The sequence below is a fragment of the Triticum dicoccoides genome, chromosome 3B (assembly GCF_002162155.2).
Source record: "Triticum dicoccoides isolate Atlit2015 ecotype Zavitan chromosome 3B, WEW_v2.0, whole genome shotgun sequence".
Lineage (NCBI taxonomy): Eukaryota > Viridiplantae > Streptophyta > Magnoliopsida > Poales > Poaceae > Triticum > Triticum dicoccoides.
Genome location: NC_041385.1, coordinates 757,386,574 through 757,411,563, shown reverse-complemented (window position 1 = coordinate 757,411,563; position 24,990 = coordinate 757,386,574). Strand labels below are relative to the sequence as shown.

At 46.9% G+C, this 24,990-nt stretch overlaps 1 protein-coding gene across 1 annotated transcript in view; it reads right to left on the bottom strand.

Annotated features, from left to right (window-relative positions):
- Window positions 1–24,804: 24,804 nt before the first annotated feature.
- LOC119279928 (putrescine hydroxycinnamoyltransferase 1-like) overlaps window positions 24,805–24,990 on the bottom strand; it is a 1,121-nt gene continuing 935 nt past the window's right edge. The window contains exon 2 of the mRNA XM_037560981.1: window positions 24,805–24,884. Coding sequence (XP_037416878.1) covers window positions 24,805–24,884 — 80 coding nt within the window. The remainder of the gene's footprint in view (window positions 24,885–24,990) is intronic.

Sequence of the window (24,990 nt, the reverse complement as noted above, 5' to 3'; positions counted from 1 at the left end):
CAACACCTCATACCTCCTTGATAGTATTGGCTTTTCCTATAGACTCAATGTGATCTTGGATCACTAAAATAGGAAATGTAGAGTCTTGAGCTTTGAGCTTGAGCCAATCCTTTTGTCCTTAGCATCTTGAAGGGGTTCCACATTCTCTAGACCATGCCACTTCATTGTTGAACTTATCTGAAACATACTAGGTAGAAGTGTTAGTCCAACAAGAGATATGTTGACATAAATTACCAAAACCACCCAGGGAGCACTTGTGCTTTCAGCACCGAGACGTCGGCTAAGGGTTGTCTTGTTACTGCGGAAACACCCTGCGTAGCATCTAGAAAGGGGTAGAAGCCGATGATGGGCCACTTTCAAATGATAAACGGTCCCAAGGAGTCAAAATAAACATATATCATCAACGTTTGTATTCAGTATACATGCAATGCCTTCCGTTCATTGTTATAAAGCCATAAATATGCATCAAATTTGACTTAAATGTTGGCCAAGCTGGTTTGCCTGGCTCCTGTGCTTACCCCCTATGTTCCCGATAGTTCGGCTAGGGGGGGGGGGGTAAAGGGAGCACCTCTGTGTTTGTTACTTTCGGGTCATCCGGGTTAGTACCTCAGACTAGGTGAAATCGAAAGCTAGCTATCTTAAGAATATAATTGGTCGGCAATGATGGGAGTGAAGATTTAGGTTAACTAAAGACCACAGAGTTCGGGAACTTTCCCCAAACTAAATCCTCAATATTTTCCTCCCACATTGATTGGAGTTGAGACTTCACGATCATGGTCAACATGATAACCTGGGAAAAGTAACTTATAAATGAACTATTTTTCCTAGAAGATGTTCCTCACGTTAAATAGTAATATAACATACATCTTCGTGTACGTTTGTTTATAAAGTGGTATGGCCGGATTGCCTTGTTTGTTGTAAATCTTTACCCTCATAAAGGATTTATAAAGTGGGACAAACATTCCCCGGCTACTGGCCCAGGAGGTTGAAGCCGATAGTCGGTCAACCAAGTTTTGTACAATGCGGATCCGAGTATTAATGATGTAAAATACTTGGATACATAGAATATTACACATAAATTGTGAGTAAGTAAATTTACCATAGCCCATCTTTTAAGAGTCAAGGGGCACAATTTCGCTGGGACAACCGAGCAGTTGACATAATGCTCTCATAATTCTCTATTGGCATTGATTTCCTATCTATTAAGCCCCTTGGGGCCGACCTTGGCAAGCTCGGATTTCGCTAGCTCTCAGCTCCTTTAAAAGATCTTTATTCTTTTTTTGAGAAGTCTGTGTTAAACATAACAAAATTTTCTGCCAAGCGGATATCAATCCTTATTTCGGTCACTCGTGCCCACATTAAGGCTCGGGGGATATTGGGCTTAGCCATTAACGGGTTAAATCGATCCCCTGATATGGCGTTGCTACCCGATCAGTGGCTCAGGGGCTACTACATTGATGATTAAATGCAGACAATTTACAAAGTGCAAGACAGTTTCTGTGGAGATTACGATCCGCATGTCGGATTTTAGGCCAACACACACACCTTGAGGGCTACTGGCTATGCATCTCGTCAGAGAATAATGACACAAATTGAAATAAATTTGGCAAATAAATTGCACGACCGAGGTGTTGCACCACCTCGAAAGCGGTCTGATATAAAGCTCGGATGAAAGTGGCTAGCTCCTTAGAGGACTCTTCCGTCATTAAACTCAGCTGAATTCCTTCAACTTTTTTAAGACCGAAGTAACCTATGACACCTCGGATGCCGACCAGCATTGGAGTTTGACTGCAAGAAGGACACCTCGGTTGCAGTCCGACGTTGGAGCTCGGATGCAAGAGGGCACCGCTGCAAGGGAAAAACTTTGAACCCGAGGTGTGGCATAAAAATAACAAGGCATTGGTAGAGGCCAGGAACTTAAAGGGGCTCGTCGGATGCCCGATGTGTGAACTCTTTGGATACAGCTCGGCGATCCTCAAGATCGAAGATAGGAAGATTTGTTGAACCAGCTTTCAAGATCAACGACCGAAGACGAAGAATAGCCCGAAAGAACCGAGGAGCGTCCCCAACTTGAAGACCGGTTCAGGGGGCTACTGACAGTGTCCTGGACTAGGGGGTACTCACCACGCCGTCTCTCGACCAGTGGGTCAGGCCGAGGACCCCCATGGCGGTTCACTAATGGCCACTTCAGGCAGCCCATGACATATAGAATGAAGATTCCACAAGACTTGGTGATCAAGACAAGGAATCCTCTCCACCGACATAGCCGACTAATACTCTTGTTATCCTAGGCCTCCGGTACATTATATAAGACGAGCCAGGCTAGTCGATAGATCATTATGACATTCATCATCATACCCCTAGGGTTTAGACCACAACTTCCGATCTCGAGGTAGATCAACTCTGTACCTGATACATCATCATCAATATTAACAAGAGCATGACGTAGGGTTTTATCTCCATCACAAGGGCCCGAACCAAGGTAAACATTGACTCCCTTCTTCCTGTTACCATCGATCCAAAATTCCCAGCTCGGGACCCCCTACCCCAAGGTCTGCCGGATTTCCCTCCGACACCCGCCGCCGCCGAGCCGCGCAGGCTTTTCCCGACGACGCCTGCCAGCGGCGGCAAGGGGAAGATGGCGGTGGAACTGCGTTGGTGGCGGCTAGGTTTTCATCCCCCTGGCCGCAAGCGGGAGCGACCCGAGGAGCACATGTATTTAACCTTCAAAACCAACTCACAAATGCTCAGTAGCCATTTTTCTTGAAGTCGTATAAAATCCTAAAAGAGGTGCTTGCTTTCAGGTTTTTGGCAAAATCCTAAAAGATGCGAAGTTTGATGTATTTTTCTTTTTACTGAGGCAAATCCTTGAGTTGTCGCTGGTTGTAAGGAGTAAGCTAAATCGTTTGTAAGGTTTACTACTTTCTGAAACTTTTAGTTATAAAATGGATACTTCTCGTGGTATCTGGTGTAAAGTCTGATATGAATTGGGGCTGCTATCTTGCACGCCTCCTCTCTTGATTATGTCATATATATATACACAAGTACAGGGCAATCAACTTGAGTTACAAGTTTAGGTCGGATACAAACCGACGTGATCTATATTAGGAACTCTAGCTATAGCAGCCGGACTAGGACTCTCCAACACGCCCCCGCAGTCTGAACTGGGAAGAGCAGCAACGTGAAGACTGGATCTAAACTCACGAAAGAGTGCAGACGATAACCCTTTCGTGAAAATATCAGCATACTGTGACGAAGATGGAACATGTAAAACACGGACGTCTCCGACAGCAACCTTCTCACGTATGAAATGAATGTCAAGCTCGATGTGTTTGGTCCGGCGATGTTGTACTGGATTATGAGCAAGATAAACAGCACTAACATTGTCGCAAAACACAACTGTGGCACTGGTGACTGGGCGATGAAGTTCCTGTAGTAATTGACGAACCCAACAAGACTCGGCTACTGCAGTAGCAACAACACGATATTCAGCTTCCGCACTGGAGCGGGAAACGGTAGTCTGTCGCCGAGAAGACCATGAGATCAAATTATCACCAAAAAACATGCAAAACCCGAAAGTGGAGCGTCTGGTGTTGGGGCAACCAGCCCAGTCGGCATCTGAATAGGCAATGAGTTTAGGAGAGGAAGAGATATGAAGTGTCAAACCAAGGTCAAGTGAGCCTTTTAGATATCGGAGAATACGTTTAAGAAAAAGAAGATGGGGTTCGCGAGGATCATGCATATGAAGACACACTTGTTGAACAGCATAGGCAATGTCTGGTCGAGTGAGGGTGGCATACTGAAGAGCACCAGCAAGACTACGATAGAGTGAAGGATCAGAAACAGGGGAACCATTGGTGGATGAGAGTTTGGCATTAGTGTCAACTGGAGTAGAAACAGGATTACAGTCACGCATGCCGGCCCGGGAGAGAATGTCGAGAAAGTACTGTCGTTGGCAGAGATGTAAGCCACTAGATGTGCGAGAGACAGAAATGCCGAGAAAGTGATGAAGAGATCCAAGATCTTTCATAGCAAATTCTTTAGCAAAAGAAGTGATAATCGATGAGAGAGAAGTAGGAGAGGAGGCAGTAAGGATGATGTCATCGACATAGAGAAGTAAATATGCAGTGATGTTTCCCTTGTGAAGAATAAACAAGGAAGCGTCAGACTTGGACTCAACGAAACCAACAGAATGAGCATAGGTTGCAAACCGCTGAAACCACGCTCGAGGAGCTTGTTTAAGACCGTACAAGGATTTATGCAAGCGACAGACATAGTCAGGATAGCGAGGATCAATGAAACCAGAGGGTTGTTGACTATAGACGACCTCATCAAGATGACCATGAAGAAAGGCATTTTTAACGTCTAGTTGATGAATGGGCCAAGAAGAAGAGAGAGCGATAGAGAGAACCAATCGTATAGTGGTTGGCTTGACACCAGGGCTAAAGGTCTCATCATAGTCAACCCCGGGTTGCTGAGAAAAACCACGGACTACCCAACGGGCTTTGTGACGAGCAAGTGAGCCATCAGAATGATATTTATGTCGAAAAATCCATTTACCACTGACGATATTTGCACCGGGAGGAGAAGGAACAAGGGACCAGGTGTTGTTTAGAGTGAGAGCATCAAATTCTTCTTGCATCGCGTGGCGCCATGATGGGTCACGAAGAGCTATGAGATAATTATGAGGTATGGGCGAGGAGACGACGGTAGAAAGATTGAGGCGATCAATCGGTGGCGGTAAGTGACCGGTCATTGAGCGGGTCCGATGAATATGTGTCGGCTCAGGTGCCGGGAACATAGGTGGTGGGCTGGCGGGGCCTGGGGAGGAAGATGCGACAGTAGTCAGGCTGGCCGGTGGGAGTGAGCGAGCCCGCGGGACTAGGCGGGCTATCAGGCGTCGGTGGAACCGACGAAGGGGTGGCGGGACTAGGAGGACTATCATGCGTAGATGGTACGGACGAATGGGTGGCGGGTGCATGCATAGCAGGTGATGGATGTGAAACTAGGAGAGGGGGGTCAAGGGAAGTGGTGGCTTCTATTGATGATGTGGAAACTGGAGGTTGGGCTGGTGGGGCGTAGGGAAATGTTGTTTCATCGAAAACAACGTGGCGAGAGATGATAGTGCGTCGTGTGTCTAAGTCAAGACAACGATAGCCTCTGTGCCGTGGAGGGTATCCAAGAAAGACACATTTTACAGATCGAGGAGAGAGTTTGTTAGATGTAGTAGAGGAGGTGTTTGGATAGCAAAGACAACCAAAAACACGAAGATCATTATAGAGTGGTGTGGTGCCGAAAAGAGTTATGTATGGTACGGAGAATTTTGTGGCTGCGGTAGGACGAATGTTTATGAGATATGTGGCGGTATAGAGAGCTTCGGCCCAAAAAGAGGCTGGAAGTGAGGCCTGAAGCAATAGTGTACGAATAACATCATTGGTAGTGCGAATGGCACGTTCGGCCTTGCCATTTTGTTGAGAAGTATGGGGACAGGAAAAACGAAGAAGAATTCCATGTTGAGCACAGAAGGTGTCGAGACGAGTATTGAGAAACTCTCCACCATTATCACATTGGATAGCTAAGATGGGTAGGTTAAATTGTGTATGAACATAGGCATGAAAAGCGATGAGTGTCGCATAAACATCAGATTTCTTACAAAGCGAGAAACTCCAGAAGTAGTGAGAGAAATCATCCACAACAATGAGATAGTAGCAAAAACCAGATGTACTAGGAACAGGGGATGTCCACAGGTCACAATGTAAAAGTTGAAACGGACGAATTGTATATGTTGAGAATCATAAAACGGAAGCCTAACATGTTTTACTGACAAGCATGACAGAGTGGCGGCCCATCTTTATTGTATGAAATACACTTGGAGTGTTGAAGATGTGACATGGTGTGACGACCAGGATGGCCGAGGCGGCGATGCCAGAGTGATGACGAAGTGGTTGTGATGAGAGCTTCATCTTGTCGAGGACGGCAGACGGGATACAGGGGCCCGGGACTATTGCAGTGAAGGATCACGGCCCTGGAAGGAAACGCCTTCACCGAGAATCCGAAAGGATCAAATTTAACGGAACAAAAATTGTCAGTAGTGAGTTGGCGAACAGAGATAAGATTTTTAATAATGTGAGGAACGACAAGAATATTACGAAGAGAGAGGGATTGGGCTGAAGATGGAAGTGTAGATTGACCAACATGAGTAGCAGGAACGGTTTGTCCATTACCTACTGTGACAGTTTGAGTGGAAGGCTTTAGAGAGAAGATAGTATCGTGATTAGATGCCATGTGGGAGGAAGCTCCTGTGTCCATGTACCACTCCTGGTTTCCGGGAAGATGCATGTTGTTGAGTGCGTTCAGAAGTGCTGGATCGAGTTGTTGCTGATGCCCGTTGTAGGTGGGAGTTGTCGGAGCTGGGCCGTATGCTGCGTACGCCTGCGGGGAAGCAGCCGCAGGTCGTGGACCAAGGACGCCAGGAGCACGCCATGGCTGTGATTGCCACGACGCTGGAGCAGGGTGTTGATAAAGCTGTGCACGCGTTGGAAGGCCAGTCCAAGGATTGTACATCCAGGGCTCGGAGCGGCCCCGTCCTCGGCCGCCGCGGCCGCGGCTGCGATTGTTGCTGAAGGTGCCGCGGCCGCCGCTGTTGGACGAGCTGGAAGAGGGACCGACAGGACGCTGAGCACCGTAGCTGTGTCCGCCCCCGGACAATGGAGCGTGTTCGCCGCCCGCGCTTGGCAATATACTGTTGCCGCTGGCCCAGAGCGCAGTAGCAGCAGCGTTCTTTGCATCCGTCTTCTTCTGTGCTTCTTCAAGAACGAGGGCCGAGCGCGTCTGGAGGAAAGATGGAAACGGCACCTGAAACGGAAGGAAGGACCGCAGGTGGCTGAATTGCTCGTTGAGGCCGCGGAGCACCATTAGGACGAGCGTCTCATCAGAGATGGTTATGCCGACATCGCCGAGAGCGTCGGAGAGAGACTTGAGCTTCGCGCAGTAGTCATGGATGGACATGTCTCCTTGCGGTGTGTTGCGGAACTCGGCGTCGAGGGCGAGGGCGCGGCTTTTCTTGTTGTCGTGGAAGAGGTTGGCGATGGAGTCCCACACCTGCCGCGCCGTGGAGCCCGGAGCCATGATGATGCCGAACAGCTCGATGGAAATCGAGCCGTAAATCCAGGAGAGCACCGTATAGTCATCACGTCCCCAATCGGAGGTGGGCGATGTGTCAGAGGGGGTGGCGGCGGCGTCGCCGATGACGTGGCTGGAGAGGCCATAGCGTCCAAGAGCTACGAGAAAAAGCTCACGCCACTTGGAGTAGTTAGAGTCCTGAAGATCGAGGGTGATGGGCACATAGGTTTTGATTGAAGCAACGTAGGAGGAGGGTGCAGGGATGGTGGCAGGAGAGGGTGCGACGGCAGCCTTGCCTTGCTCCGCGGCAAGGCGCTTGAGTTCTTGGACGCCACTTGCTCTGATACCATGTGAAGTCTGATATGAATTGGGGCTGCTATCTTGCACGCCTCCTCTCTTCATTATGTCATATATATATACACAAGTACAGGGTAATCAACTTGAGTTACAAGTTTAGGTCGGATACAAACCGACGTGATCTATATTAGGAACTCTAGCTATAGCAGCCGGACTAGGACTCTCCAACATCTGGACCTGTAGTGCGGAAATGAGCCAAGCTAAGATTGATGTATTGTGTCACTGAACAATCAGAGTCGAAATATTTACCCACTTTCTCTTTTTTCAGAGATATATTACCTACTCTCGTTGGTATTATGGAAGATTTTAGTCCAATAACCGTTTATGTTCGTGAAGGAGTGTGGAAGACATAGATTTACCTCTGTAGATAGAGCCATCTCCATACTTCAAGTTGTTGTGAAGGAGATTGGCATGCATTCTCCCTCGCAACAACTTACGGGGACGGTTCTTCGCAACAAACTTCCGGGGACTATTCTTTTGGGGACTGTTCTTTACATACGGAGCAAATTAGTGAATGTACACTCTAAACTACGTCTACATACCTCATCTGTTTTTATTTACTTCACATATTAGGTTTGTCTAAAGTCAAACTTTACATACTTTCAATAAGTTTGTAGAAAAATATACTAACATATACACCACCAAACATATATTATTGGATTCATTGCATATATTTTTACATCATATAAATTTGTTATACTGTAAATGTTCATATTATTTTCTACGAACTTGGTCAAACTTTATAAAGTTTGACTTCAGTCAAAGCTAAAATGCGGAGTAAATGAAAACGGAGGAAGTACATCTGTACGTAGTACATATTGCAATATCTAAAAAGACTTATTTTTTGGGAACGAAGAGAGTACGTACTTAATTTCATATCATCGCTCCTGATCTCCTTGAAGTGGTCAAGTGGTCTGGCTGGCTCCGATCACCATGAAGTCCAAGTGGCTAACACGTCTCCTGATCTCCTCGATGTATTTCTTTTTTTGTCCAGAGAATAGGCAGCTCAGAGGATCTGATCTCCTCCATCTCTTTCCACCACATGCTTATGTCTAAGTAAGGGCACTCCAGCCGGACAGATCAAATCAGATCAGATCCTGAACCCCAAGCTTGGTGCAATCGAGCCACGCATGGGGAACGATGTCTTCATTCGCCACTTGCGGATCCGGCCGTATGGGTACACCAGCCGGCCACCACGTGGTCATCGAGGCGGAGACCGAAGAATGCCTGTGATAAACCTGATCCTACCGGGGCCGGGCTTTACAAAGCCCGAAGTGAAAATCCCAAACCCAGCCCGGTCTGGCCCAAAATATGTGAACAATGCAATTTAAATATAAAATATAATCATTTTTGGAGTATTTAAATATAAGATTATCGTTAGATAAATATTTATTGGATACCTACCTTACCTATGTTTATTTTTTACCTAAACCCTGCATCAACCTATTGATCTGATTCTCGCTAGAATTAAGTAGTCCTTTACTTTAGTGTATGTATGTAACATAATAATTACGAAATATTGATATTGTTTCATGGAGTCCCTTCTTGAATCTTAGATTGACAAAAAATCTGTTTTCCACTTAAAATTATAATTTTACCCTCGTTTGATCTTTTGGGTAAGAAAAGTTGAACCCGGCTCAGATGATGCCAGGCTTTTGGGCTCGGGCCATTGGGCCAGGCGGACCATGCGCAAGTCTAGCCCGTGAACTTTCTAGTGAATTGTCATGCGTTGCCACAAAAGATATGACTAAGGTGTGTCTAGAACTCAGTCGGCTGAGACTTAAAGAAGTCTTAGTTGAGTGACGTCACTATAATGAGCTTTTTGGGAAATCCAAACGAACAATTTCAATGAAAAAAATCTTTCAATTTCTCATTTTATTATGTTCAACTTTATGTATTGAAAATTTGTGTATTTCTGCTTGAGCCGTACGAGTTTCTCTTACGAGGTAAACATAACATTAATGAACCTGCAAATATTGGCAAAACAACAAGTATTATTAACCAAGCATAGTGGTGGTGTTAGGAGCGGCACAACTAGATATGCAATCGGCGACGAAAAATTGTTGCAAGTGTTGCATGCAATGGTAACAGATGCTACAACCGTTATGACCAAATGTTGCAACCATCAATGGAGGATGTTGCGACTGGCATGACGATGTGCTACAATCAACGAGGGCCGATGTTGTGTCCGGTGAGACGACATATGCTGCAACCAGCAAGACAAATGTTGCAACCAGTAGGAAGATATGTTGCAAAGGATGTGACAAAATGACGCGAGGTCAGTTGGACGGTGCTCAATCCAACACGAATCTCCATGTGAAGATCTAATAGCTATGCAGTTGACTGAGACTTGGTTAAATCTTAGTTGATTGAGTTTTAGCAAGCCCAATATAATTAAGTTTGATATATTTTTGACAATTCCTTTATCTCTAGCCACCCCTTCGCTTGTAGTGGTGTATTCTTCATGTGTTGGTTTGCTTCTCCTTTCCAGTTCCACCCCCTCCTAGCTATCTCATTGTGACGCCCCCGATTCAATCATACACAAATCATACATGTAAATGTGTACGATCAAGATCAGGGACTCACGGGAAGATATCAAAACACAACTCTAGACGAAAATTAAAATAATACAAACTTTATATTACAAGCCAGGGGCCTCGAGGGCTCGAATACATCAGCTTGAATACAAACGAGTCAGCGGAAGCAACAATATCTGAGTACAGACATAAGTTAAACAACTTTGCCTTAAGAAGGCTAGCACAAAAGCAACATAATCGAAAAGGCAAGGCCTCCTGCCTGGAAGCCTCCTAACTACTCTTGGTCGTCGGCGGCCTCCACGTAGTAGTAGGCACCCTCGGGGTAGTAGCAGTCGTCAAAGGTGGCATCTGGCTCCTGGACTCCACCATCTGGTTGCAACAACCAGAAAGAAGAAAGAAGGGGGAAAAGGGGTAGCGAAGCAACTGTGGGTACTCATCCAAAGTACTCGCAAGCAAGGATCTACACTACATATGCATCGGTATCAATGAAATGGGTAGTATCTGTGGACTAACTGCAGAATGCCAGAATAAGAAGGGGAGAAGCTAGTCCTATCAAAGACTAGCATCTTCTAGAAATCACCGTTTTGCAGCAAGAGGAGGGAGTAGAGTAGTATAACATAAGTCATATTTATGTTGTTGTCAACGCCCCGGGATCCTTTCTCGACTCCCGGAGCCACATATCCATTTCATGCCTCAGCATCCTGTTCTAGTTGTATCGAACGGGATACAACTCCGAGTGTCTGTTACTGTTGGACAGGCTATCGATAGATGTTTTCTTCCCTGCAGGGGTGCACCAACTTACCCACCACGCTCGATTAACTTCAGCCGGACACGCTTTCCTGGGTCATGCCCGGCCTTGGCCAAACAATATGCCGCAACCCGACCTAGGCTTAATAGAGAGGTTAGCACGTCGGACTAAACCTATGCCCCCAGGGGTCATGGGCCATCGCCCCGGGAACTCCTGCACGTTGGGTACGCGGCTGGTGAGCAGACCAAGCTACCTCCTTCAAAAAGGCAGGTGATTACCAATCCAACCCGGCGCGCGTCGCTGAGTCGCTGACGTCTATTAAGCTTCGGCTGATGCATACGACGCAGAACACCCATACTATGCCCACGTGATGGTTAGTGCTATCAGGCCATAGGCCCCTCGGATCAAATATCCAAATCGTAGTGGATTAGGAACGCGCGGTAACAAGCAGAGACTCACGAAAGATGTGACCCCGTCGCCCCGTCTCGAGGACTTGCGGCAAGGGCTAAGAATGCCCGGCCACGCCTCATAATTATCTCGCGGGCACCTTCCAGGTCAACCCAACTCCACATCACTCGCAATTAAGCTCATGTGGGTACTCCTCAGGGCCGACCCGTCTTTAGTAACATGGTTTAGTGTAAAGTCATAGTAACCATAGTAACTGTGTGTCTAACACCAAGGGGAACCCTGAGGAACCACCCTCGGTGGATTCCACTCGATGTAATCATCAAGGTGAACGTAAGACGAACCACCCTCGAGGTTCACACTTGAGGGGTTGCACGACAGAGTCATATCGGAAGTGGTTAAGGAGGAAATCACCCTCGATGACCACGACCGAATAGCTACAGTACAGGGTTACATCAGAAGTGCTGATGAGGTCTCACCCTCAGCACCCGATAGTAACCCAGTAGTGTCGAGCAACTAAGGAGAATGTGATGTGCGGTGCCGGGGCCTGGTCTTCGATCCCGTTGATCGGGTCTTCTGAAAATATAGCGGGGCAGTCGAGACAATGTGTGGGTCTCTAATGGGTCTCTACCCAGCCTATACTAAACAGTTTAGGATAAGCAGGTAAGGTACAACAACAGATACAAAAGCAGGCTATTCATCAGAATAGCAGCAAACAACTAAAGTAGAAAAATCTAATGCAAGCATGAGAGAATGGAATGGGCGATATCAGGATGATCAAAGGGGGCGCTTGCCTGGAAGCTTCACTGAAAGGGAAGAAGGGTCGTCATCGACGTAGTTGATCACAGGGGCAGCATCGGGCTCGGGGTCTACCGGAGAGAAGAGGGGGAACAAACAATAAATATAAAGCAAACAAAGCATCATAAAGCATAACATGGCAAGACGCGGTGCTAGGGGTGGCCTAACGTAGGGGTACACGTTACAGACGAAGAGGGAAAACATCTGCGGGGGTTTTCCCGGGGTTAGGCATTTTTGGACAAACGAACCGGAGGGAAAAGGTTTGATGTTTGCTATGTTGGAGAGGTGTGGCTGATGAACGGACTGCGTATTCGGATTCGGCTTGTCATTCTGAGCAAATTTCATGTATAAAACTTTTTCATCCGAGCTACGGTTTATTTTCTATCATTTACCAAAGTTTTATTCATTTTCTAGAATTTCTGGACTAATTTTAAGTTGAATTATTTTTAAACTGAAAATCCTATGGGTACCCACTAGTGCACCCAGCAGGGTGCTGGGGTGACTGACAGTGTGACTGAGGGCTTGACTGGTCCAAGCGGGCCCATTGGACCCACCCGCTAGTGAGTGGACTAGTCCAGTCAGTTGGTTGACTAGTCAAATGGGTCCAGTGGGACCGAGTCAAGAGTGACAGCAGCTTAGTTAGTGGGTTAACTAGGCTAACTAAGTTAATTGGTTAGATAGGCCCCATCTTACAAGTGACTCTGTTAGTCAGTAGGTTAATTAGCGCTAACCTAAATGCTACAGTAGATGGACCACCAGTCAGTGCATGTTAGGCGGTCGGTTAGTGTCTAATCGGCCTGACGCGCAGGACCCACCAGAGTTTGAGATCCGGCGCGTGGCAGAGCTGCTCCGGTAAGCGATAGAGAGGGCGGTGCAGCGGAGCAACTCGGCCAACAATGAATCGGGCGCCAGAGCTCACAAACGAGCGCGTAGAGTGAGGGAAAGGAGGGAGACGCCCACTATCGTTGCTGGGAAGGCCCGAGAAGCCGGTGGTTGTCGGAGGGCGGCGGAGTCCGGCGATGACGACGACGTAACAGGGGAAGGAGATGAGGTCGTCGCGACCACTGCAGGGCTCCGACCTCCAACCCAAGGTGGCAGGTGGCGTAGGGAACGACGGCGGGGCTGGTGAGCGCGTCGGCAAGGCGAGGCAACGACGGTGGCTAAGTGAGCGCGGCGGCGCAGCCACGGTGGCACTCGGACGAGATCGAGCGTGAGCAAGAGAGAGAGGGAGAGGAGGGGGAAGCGGGTGAGAGGGAAAAGATCTCGACGGAAGCTAGGGCGCCGACGCTGGCGTCCTTATCCTCCCCGCGGCGCCTGTAGCGGTGTGGTCGACGAGGTGGGTTCGGCAGCGACCGTGGGCACGGTCCTAGGAACAGGGAGGGGGAAGGAGCGACCCAGGAGGGGGCGTGGGCCGGCCTAGCTGGGCCAGCTAGCTCGGGTTGGCCGAATCCCAAGTGGGGCAGGGGCTTTCTCTCCCCTCTGCTTTTCCTTTTCTTTTCTTTTGCTCCTTCTTTTCACAGAAATGGTTTTTGCAATATTTGAAATGCCCAAAAGGATTCTGTAAAATGTGGGACTTGGCCACATAGTTACATTGCAATAGTTGGCACTTCCACAGAAGATTGTGAGGCTTTTGAAAAAGTTTGCCACTTTTATAAATTGAAAAGTCGTTTAATCTATTGTTTTAGCCACTGCTTTAACTGGTTTAGGCCATTTAAACACCTTGCAAAAATGTTGGTTCACCACCAACATTTGTTATGGATTATTTTCCACAAGATGAACATTTTAGATTTCATTTCTGACAAATATGAATTTTTGACTTTAGATTGGATTTGAATTTGAATTGTGATTTGGATCAAGTGAAGATTAGCAACGGTAACATGATGACATGGCACTATTAATAGGGGATTATTGTAGCATGACATTGGGGGTGTTACAAATCTCCCCCACTACAAGAAATCTCGTCCCGAGATTTAAGTGGGGAAGTAAAGAGTAACTTTGGGAGAACTAACCCTTATAGGGTTAATTATTTGGTGAACAATTCAGGGAATGAGGCAGAAGTATCTCTCGAGTTTAAACTTAATAAAACATCAAGAGAATTAAAGTAGGCATGAGAATTTTCAAGCTGTAGGCAAATGTTCGATGCCTGAAACAGAGGGTGAGAGGGGCTCAGAGCAACGAAATAATTATCGCATCTGACACCGGAATATAATAAGTGAGGGAAGGTGGCTCGTAAAATACATACAAAGCCAAGTGTAAAGTATACTTTAGAATCAAGGTTGTATAGGAGAGTCAAGTTTCAATCCTGTGGAACTGTGGGTTATGGGCCCACCATGTGGGTTAAAAAGTAGGAAGGATGCTGACATCTTGGACGGTCATGATAGCAAGGCATGTCAAAGGATAGCCTGTCAGTTATGTTGGCAACAACGCTGGTACCAAGGGTGGGGGACGAAGAGAACCATTTTCCTGCTCGTTGAACGAGGCGGACCAATAGGCAAAGTTCTCGTCCATCGGTGGTTACCGGAATGTCATTCACAATAGTGATAGGGGTCTTTATGACAGAGTGTAGACCGAGGTGTTTTCATAGGAATAGAATTAATATTGCTTAGGTCTTATAGACCATAATAAAGGTTAAACAACCAATGGAAAGGAAAATGAAATTACCAGATTAAATAGACCAACGGAAAGGAAAATGTGTCTATCAAACTTAACAGACCAATGGAAAGGAAAATTTGTTTCACACAAGAATTGGGAGTATATCCTTCCCAAAGAAAAGTGGAGCATAATATACATGATAGGACATTAAGTGCAAAGCATTTAGTTAAAGGGGTGAGCGAAGAATTATAATATTACCCATACAATGGTGTTTGGATAATAGATCAATAAGCATTTAGCATTTCGCTTCAAATGTTCGTGTTGATATTCGAATACCACAGTCATGCTTCGAGATAGCACTGATATGGTGTTTCAATTAAGGATTGAGTCTGTAGATCATAAGAGATTCAACGGAACATTTCCAAGATTATCTCGGAACGTAAGGTATAACCAAACACAACCAGTTCTCTGTTGGCAGGAAGTCAAGGACGTTGTCGATGAATCATCGAGGGGCGAGGATGGTATTTCTCATCATGAATTTGATTGATATCCTGAGACAGGTCAGTATATTGATGGGGATCACGACAGATTTTGTCGAGGTATTATGAAGAGGCCATCGAACAGCGACAACATCAAGCAAATGGAATGATGAAGCGAAAGGTTATTGGAACCACGGATGTGACACAAGCTCAAAATCAAGCTTGTTGTTTGAGCTGAAAAGATAAGATGAGGAAGATCGACGTAAGCTTAGCTCGTTGTCGGAAGTTGTTCTCCGGGAAGAAGGATCGGGTAACATAGTTAAAATTATCTTGATAATGATATAGCCGACCAGGCTAGGAATGATGTGATGGAGTATCATTCCAATGAGAATTCGCAAGAGGTAGTGCAATGACACAATATCCTCGAGTTAACATGGGGCAATACTCGAGGTAGATCAAAATAGAGGTTGGACAGATGAAATGACTTGCAGAAGACAAGTATTTTTAACTTGTCCAGGAAAAGGAATCAAGGAGAAAATATGGTCGGAACCACGATTGCAAAGAATCAATTTACAGATGCAAGATGAGCTTATACCAAGGGAATATTTGATTATAAGAGAAGCTTCCATGATAAGATCTACATCGTGTCTATGGGCATGAACACAAAGTTCAAGGTAGACTCCCACTTCTTCAATGCATAACCTCTCATTTACTTCTCGCTTTTGACGAAGTTGTAGTGTAGAAATTTTTATCCGGCGTAACACCAGTAGAGTATGACCCATAGCAATTTCCGGGTTCACACAAATTAGGGAAAACATTAGTTCAACCCACCGGGGCATTTTAGGAACATATGAAAAAGCTTCAGAGGTAATTAACTCAAGCTCGGAAGCAAAGCATGGTCGACAAAGCAGAGAATACAATTTACCAAGGGAAATGTGTATCAGGGGAAGAGTGCACAAAATTTTGAATATGAAGGACACTGCCGGATAATAATCCAACAAAGGATTCAGCGGTCCTCTATGGATCTGATGTGAGTATCAATACTCAATCAGAAGAAGGCAAGAATGCAAAGGCATTGGATTATGGCAACATCTGAATAATTCGATGCTTAATGCAAAGAAATTGTGATTTCCTAAATTAGAAGATCAGAAGCAGACACTCTGACCAATAGATGAGTAAGTTGAATAGACTTAGAGGTGCACCCCGATCAAATCTGGATTGGGTAAGAACCAGCTCATATCTGGAAGGATGTCTGAGTCGGAAAGAAAATTTCCAAGGGTTAATTGATGATTGCTATTCACACACACGTTGAATCCATAGGAACAGAATGACAATCACAAAGAATTTTAAAGAATATTGCTAGACATATGGAATTAATCCTAATGCAAGCAGGCAAGGAGAATCAAGAGAAATAGGCCGCAGAGGGTTTTGAAAGGTCAGATAGCATTTTCAGGTATTTTGGAAAGCATGTGAACAACTGGGGACGAACGAACCCTGGTTAAGTGAATTATCCGTAGTGTGAAAAGAAGCTGCAAAGCAGAAGGCACAAAGGATTCTCGGAACAACGAAGAGTACTAGGGGTATCTTGTAATAATAGGAGCAATTGGGGATGAAGGTACAAGAAGTAAGGATGTTATTCATGGGGATTATCGATGATCAGGAACTGCAAGGCAGTTGGCATAGTGTCTTGAGAAACATCGAGGAGTATCTGCAGAATCTTCTGGCGAAGCAAGCGATCATCGATAATGTCGGGGCTCTTCGGGAGGAAGTGGGTACGAGAGCCTAATGTCAGAGTTAGTAAAGTGTTTAACCCGAATAGACGAGAGATCAGAGTCCGAGAGTATAGACGAGGAATAATAAAAGACCCTAATACCACCCAATGGCGACGTGGGCCCGTAAGACACACAACCATGTTAGTAAAAGTTTTTTAGTGACTAGACTCGACTTCGGCCAAGGAGTTGGAAAGGAGGCTACCTACAGGCAGTTGGCTCTGATACCAACTTGTGACGCCTCCGATTCAATCGTACACTAATCATACATGAAAATGTGTACGATCAAGATCAGGGACTCACGGGAAGATATCACAACACAACTCTAGACACAAATTAAAATAATACAAGCTTTATATTACAAGCTAGGGGCCTCGAGGGATCGAATACATCAGCTTGAATACAAACGAGTCAGCGGAAGCAACAATATCTGAGTACATACATAAGTTAAACAAGTTTGCCTTAATAAGGCTAGCACAAAAGAAACATGATCGAAAAGGTAAGGCCTCCTGCCTGGGAACCTCCTAACTACTCCTGGGCGTCGGCGGCCTCCACGTAGTAGTAGGCACCCTCGGGGTAGTAGCAGTCGTAAAAGGTGGCATCTGGCTCCTGGACTCCACCATATGGTTGCAACAACCAGAAAGAAGAAAGAAGGGGGGAAAGGGGTAGCAAAGCAACCGTGAGTACTCATCCAAAGTACTCACAAGCAAGGATCTACACTACATATGCATCGGTATCAATGAAATGGGTAGTATGTGTGGACTAACTGCAGAATGCCAGAATAAGAAGGGGAGAGCTAGTCCTATCGATGACTAGCATCTTCTGGAAATCATCGTCTTGCAGCAAGAGGAGGGAGTAGAGTAGTATAACATAAGTCATATTTATGTTGTTGTCAACGCCCCTGGATCCTTTCTCGACTTCCATTTCATGCATCAGCATCCAGTTCTAGTTGTATCGATCGGGATACAACTCCGAGTGTCCGTTACCATAGGACAAGCTATCGATAGATGTTTTCTTCCCTACAGGGGTGCACCAACTTACCCACCACGCTCAATTAACTCCGGCTGGACACACTTTCCTGGGTCATGCCCATCCTCGGCCAAACAATACGCCGCAATCTGACCTAGGCTTAATAGAGAGGTCAGCACGCCGGACTAAACCTATGCCCCCAGGGGTCATGGGCCATCGCCCCGGGAATTCCTGCATGTTGCATACGCAGCCGGTGAGCAGACCTAGCTACCTCCTTCAAAAAGGCAGATGCTTACCAGTCCAACCCGGCACGTGCCGCTCAGTCACTAACGTCTATAGCTTCGGCTGATGCATAGGACGCAGAACGCCCATACTATGCCCACGTGATGGTTAGTGCTATCAGGCCATAGGCCCCTCGGATCAAACATCCAAATTGTAGTGGATTAGGAACGCGCGATAACAAGCAGAGACTCACGAAAGATGTGACCCCGTCGCCCCGTCTCGAGGACCTACGGCAAGGGCTAAGAATGCCCAACCACGCCTCGTAATTATCTCGCGGTCCCATTCCAGGTCAACCTGACTCCACATCACTCGCAATTAAGCGCACGTGGGTACCCCTCAGGGCCAACCCATATTTAGTAACATTGTTCAGTGTAAAGTCATAGTAACCATAGTAACTGTGTGTCTAACACCAAGGGGAACCCTGAGGAACCACCCTCGGTGGATTCCACTCAATGTAATCATCAAGGTGAACGTAAGACGAACCACCCTCGAGGTTCACACTTGAGGGGTTGCACGACAGAGTCGTATCGGAAGTGGTTAAGGAGGAAATCACCCTCGATGACCACGACCGAATAGCTACAGTACAGGGTTAACATCAGAAGTGCTGATGAGGTCTCACCCTCGGCACCCGATAGTAACCCAGTAGTGTCGAGCAACTAAGGAGAATGTGATGTGCGGTGCCGGGGCCTGGTCTTCGATCCCATTGATCGGGTCTTCTGAAAATCCAGCGAGGCAGTCGGGACAATGTGTGGGTCTCTGATGGGTCTCTACCCAGCCTATACTAAATAGTTTAGGATAAGCAGGTAAGGTACAACAGCAAATACAAAAGCCAGAGTAGGAGCAAACAACTACAGTAGCAAAATCTAATGCAAGCATGAAAGAATGGAATGGGCGATATCGGGATGATCAAAGGAGGGTCTTGCCGGGAAGTTTCGCTGAAAGGGAAGAAGGGTCGTCGTCGACGTAGTTGGTCATAGTGACAGCATCGGGCTCGGGGTCTACCAGAGAGAAGAGGGGGAAGAAACAATAAATATAAAGCAAACAAAGCATCATAAAGTATAACATGGCAAGACACGGTGCTAGGGGTGGCCTAACGTAGGGCTACACGTTACAGACGAAGAGGGAAAACATCTGGAGGGGTTTTCTCGGGGTTAGGCATTTTTGGACAGACGAACCGGAGGGAAAAGGTTCAATGTTTCCTATGTTGGAGAGGTGTGGCGGATGAACAGACTGCATATTCGGATCTGTCTCGTCGTTCTGAGCAACTTTCATATATAAAACTTTTTCATCTGAGCTATGCTTTATTTTCTACGATTTACCAAAGTTTTATTCATTTTCTGGAATTTCTGGACTAATTTTAAGTTGAATTATTTTTAAACTGAAAATGCTATCGGTACCCACTAGTGCACCTAGCAGGGTGCTGGTGTGACTGACAGTGTGACTGAGGGCTTGACTGGTCCAAGCAGGCCCACCGGACCCACCAGCCAGTGACTGGACTAGTCCAGTCAGCTGGTTGACTAGTCAACTGGGTCCAGTGGGACCCTGTCAAGAGTGACAGCAGCTTAGTTAGTGGGTTAACTAGGCTACTAAGTTAACTGGTTAGATGGGCCCATCTTGCAAGTGACTCTGTTAGTCAGTAGGTTAATTAGCATTAACCTAAACGCTACAGTAGATGGACCACCTGTCAATGCTTGTTAGACGATCGGTTAGTGTCTAATCGGCCTAACGCGCAGGACCCACCGGAGATTGAGCTCCTGCGCATGGCGGCGCTGCTCCGGCGAGCGATAGAGAGGGCGGCGCTGCTCGGATTCATTGCACAGGTGACCAAATCAAGCGTCGCGAGCAGCTACGAGATGACCAGGCTCGCGCGCGTCCATTCATGGCTTCAGACGGGGCTACGACGGACGAGAACGACGGCGACGTCGACCGCAGCGGACGCCGGAGTTCGGTCGAGCTCGGGATCGACGTTTCAGAGGGTAAAACGGCTGGCATTCGTCACATGCGGCACCTACGCGAGCTAGCGATGTGGATACAAGGAAGTACGGGACCAATGGCCCACTGGACCCTCGCCGAAGACGAGCGCGTGTGGCGGAGCAACTCGGCCAACGATGAATCGGGCGCCAGAGGTCACAAACGAGCGCGTAGAGTGAGGGGAAGGAGGGAGACGCTCACTTCCGTTGCTGGGAAGGCCCGGGGAAGCCGGTGGTGGTCGGAGGGCGGCGGAGTCCGACGATGACGACGACGTAACAGGGGAGGGAGATGAGGTCGCCGTGGCCGCTGCAGGGGCTCCGAGCTCCAACCCGAGGTGGCAGGCGGCGTAGGGAACGACGGCGGGGCTGGTGAGCGCGTCGGCAGGGCGAGGCGACGACGATGGCTAAGTGAGTGTGGCGGCGCAGCCACGGTGGCGCTCGAATGAGATCGAGCGTGAGCAGGAGAGCGAGGGAGAGGAGGGGGAAGCGTGTGAGAGGGAAAAGATCTCGACGGAAACCAGGGCGCCGACGCTGGTGTCCTTATCCTCCCCGCGGCGCCTGTAGCGGCGTGGTCAACGAGGTGGGTTCGGCGGCGACCGTGGGCACGGTCAGAGGAACAGGGAGGGGGAAGGAGCGACCCAGGAGGGGGCGTGGGCCGGCCTAGCTGGGCCAGCTAGCTCGGGTGGGCCGAAGCCCAAGTGGGGCAGGGGCTTTCTCTCCCCTCTGCTTTTCCTTTTGTTTTCTTTTGCTCCTTCTTTTTACAGAAATGGTTTTTGCAATATTTGAGCTGCCAAAAAGGATTCTGTAAAATGTGGGACTTGGCCACATAATTACATTATAATAGTTGGCACTTCCATAAAAGATTGTGAGGCTTTTGAAAAAGTTTGCCACTTTTATAAATTGAAAAGGCGTTTAATCTATTGTTTTAGCCACTGCCTTAATTGGTTTAGGCCATTTAAACACCTTGCAAAAATGTTGGTTCACCACCAACATTTTTATGGATTATTTGCCACAAGATGAATATTTTAGATTTCATTTCTGACAAATATGGATTTTTGACTTTAGATTAGATTTGAATTTGAATTGTGATTTGGATCAAGTGAAGATTAGCAACAGTAACATGATGACATGGCACTATTAACAGGGGATTACTGTAGCATGACACTGGGGGTGTCACACTCATGCCTCACGGAAAACATACGCCGTTAAGCTCAACTATCAGTTACCGCAATGTAAGACCTAAAGTACCTTCTTTCCCATTTCCTTCATCCCATTCTACCTTTTGCATCGTTGCGAATGAATCTCCGTCCTCCTCGTCTCCGATCATACCCCATGCTTGCTCCACCGTAAGTTTGAGAGAATACAAATATTATTCTTCCTATATCATCTATATGGCCAAGATGAATGTTATCGGTGATATAGAAGCATGGCATCACTTATGTACCAACACCAACTCTTACGCACCCATGCAACTACATAACACACTCGCTAATCACTACAGGAAAACAACATTTTGCCGAATACAACCCCATATGCCGAGTGTAAAATATCGGGGGCTCGGCTTAGTACTCCCTCCGTCCGGAAATGCTTGTCGGAAAAATGGATAAAAATGAATGTTTCTAGAACTAAATTGCGTCTAGATACCTCCACTTGTTCGACAAGTATTTCCGAACGGAGGGAGTACATTGTAAGCCCGGTACAACAGAGGAAAAAGCATGGGACCCTCCTACTTGCGGCAGGTGCCACAAGAGGGCCTGCTACTGATATTTCTTTCAGCTTTGGTGAGCACCTACCATTGTCCCCCACTGCTCAAAAGGTGCAGATATTTTTGTTAATTTGTTGTAATCTTTTTAGTTTTATTGTGTTGTTTGTTCTGACCGTAGGTTTTATTATATCTATACATTGGACTTTTTGTTAATAAAAATGTATTTAATTGGATATAATTTAAATTTGAACTACAATTACACTCCTTCCGTCCCAAAATTCTTGTCTTACATTTGTCTAGATACCGATGTATCTAATACTAAAACGTGACTTGATACATCCATATGTAGACAAATCTAAGACAAGAATTTTAGAACGAAGGTAGTACATTTCAGTTAATTTTGTAAGATTAGCATAAAGATCATAAAGAACTTTAACGGTATGTTTTCACCATATTTGTGCTTTTATTAATGCACATTCAGTTACAAATTGGATTTATGTCCATTAAAGCTGAAAATGCATTGAATACCCTAAATATATTATATAAACCCAAGCTGCCCATCGCTCTGCAACCTTTCTTGTATGCCGCCGCTGCTCCAGAGCATCGCGGCGACGCGCCTTGCCACGGGGAAGCCGGCCCGCGCCGCCCCCACGTGCGAGAGAATGTCCAGGCCCCGCCGTCGCCGATGCCAATCGTGCTTTGGCCGGCAGCGCCCCTGGTGATGGCGAGGGAGGAGGAGGGAGAATTGCGGCGAAGATCTAGGGGCGCCCTCCCCGTCGCCACACGGGAGCGACATGGGAGGGGATTTTTTTTTCAAGTTCAATTTGCCCGCTACCGTCTCACTCGAGTACAGGTAGTCATCAGCAAGCACTTGATTATTTGGTTGGGTACTTAACCATTGAACTAGCTTAACTAGCTAGATGTGTACTTCCTTCCGTGCACACACACCTTACTAGGTATGAAGATTAATAGAGGGCTCTATTTAACCCTCATCCACTACCCCAGCTCTCCACCTTAGACTCCCCCTTCACCCATAAAGAAATCAAGGACGCCTTCCTCCAAATGAACCCTCTAGCGAGTCCTGGCCCCGATGGCTTCGGGCCCCAATTCTACAGAAAATATTGGAACCTTGTCAAAAATCATATCAACTCCTTTATGACAGACTTCCAAGACCACCAAGCAAAAACTGAATGCTTAAATAGAGCCCATCTAATCCTAATACCAAAAAAGGATCATGCAAATACACCGGACGCATACCGACCAATCTCTCTCCAAAACTGTCCTATAAAAGCTATCGCAAAAGTGCTCACTAACAGACTAAAACCCATAATCCCACTGCTTGTCCACGGAAATCAGACTGGTTTTATCTCAGGCCGCTACATTGCTGAAAACTTCATCTATGCCGCAGATATCATTGGAGCCTGCCATTCTAGGAAGGCCCCAACCATGCTCATCAAATTAGACTTCAGCAAAGCCTTCGACTCCCTCTCCTGGGACTCCCTCTCTACTCTTCTCCAATGCCGCGGATTCACCCCTAAGTTTTCAGCCTGGGTTAATGATCTCCTATCGACTGGAAAAACAGCTGTCATGCTCAACGGGGTTCCGGGTGACTGGATCAACTGCAAGAATGGGCTTAGACAGGGCGACCCCATCTCGCCCTATCTGTTCATCATCGTTGCCGATCTCCTACAACAAATGATCCAGCAAGACTGTGACCTACTGCACCTCTGTCACACTCTGTTCTCTCACCTTCCTCCAACAGTCCTACAATATGCTGATGACACTCTAATCATCGCAAAAGCATCAAATGACGCTGCCTTACAACTTAAACAAATCCTCCACAACTTTGCTTTGGCAACCGGCCCCACGATCAACTTCACAAAAACAACATTTGTCCCTATGCACCTACCATCGGAAGCGGCTGACTCCATTGCATCATCCCTGCAATGCTCCACCTCGTCCTTCCCGCAGATCTACCTAGGGCTCCCCCTAGCACCCACAAAACTTCCACCAAACGCTTTTCTGCCCATTATTGAGCGTTGCCGAAAATTCTTAGCTGGGTGGAAAGCAAAAATTCTCTCCAAGGGAGATAGACTCATCCTCCTCTCGGCTGTACTCGACTCCATTTTAGTTTACTTCATGTCAGTCTTCCTAATCCCGAAAAGTGTCCTAAAAACAATAGACTCCATTCGTAGGGCTTTCTTCTGGGCCGCAGAGGAAACGTGCACAGGTGCGCAATGCTTAGTTGCCTGGAAAAATGTTTGTAAGCCAAAAAATCTAGGTGGTCTGGGGCTCAAAAACCTTCACCAACAAAATAACTGCTTGCTTATGAAATTCGCTGTCAAGGCCCTACGCCCAGAGAAAACTCCGTGGCTTGAGTGGATTGACCTTCAACACCCCAATGCTTTGCTCACCCCAAAAAACAGCCGGTCTTTCCTCTGTCGTACCATAAACCAACAGCTTCCTGCTCTGCATGCCATTTCTTTTGTTTTAACAAATTCAGGTACAACTACTTACTTCTGGTTGGACTGCTGGCTTCACCAATTCTCCCTCGCCACAATGTTCCCATGCCTATACTCGCATACCACTACACCTCTCGCTCGAGTGGCGGTTGTTATGAATCACGGTTTAGAATCAATCCTTCGGAATCGCCTAACGTCTAATGCTGCTTCCGAGTTGTGCTCTTTGTTGTCTCTCCTGCAGGACTTTCAGGTATCACCAGGACCGGATGAACGCTACCTAAACCGCGGCCTGTGCTTCTCAACTAAGGCTGCCTACCAGCTCTCCATGGGCAATCATGAGGATAACATGCATGCAGCCTCCATATGGTCTTCATACGTTCCTAACCGCGTGAAGATCTTCGCATGGCTCCTCTTTCGGATCGGCTCAACTCCAAGAAAAACCTACTTCCCAAGCATATTGTCACCGATGAACTATGCCCACGATGCGGGTTTGATGGCGAAGACAGCTCTCACATCTTCATACTCTGCCCGCTGGCTCAGCGCATCTGGCAAAGGATCGGCATTTCTCCCACTGCGACCATCGCTGACCTATGGAGCTGCCGCCTACCATCACAGGTAGACATGACCATATGGCACTCCATCCTGCTCATTGTTCTCTGGAAGATTTGGGACTCCAGGAATGCTATGGCCTTCAAGCAACAAAACCACCATAGCATTTTCACCCTCAGGCGAATTATTGATGACCTCATGCTCTGGACTCACACGATCATGAGAAATATATTCAGGTGGGGAACT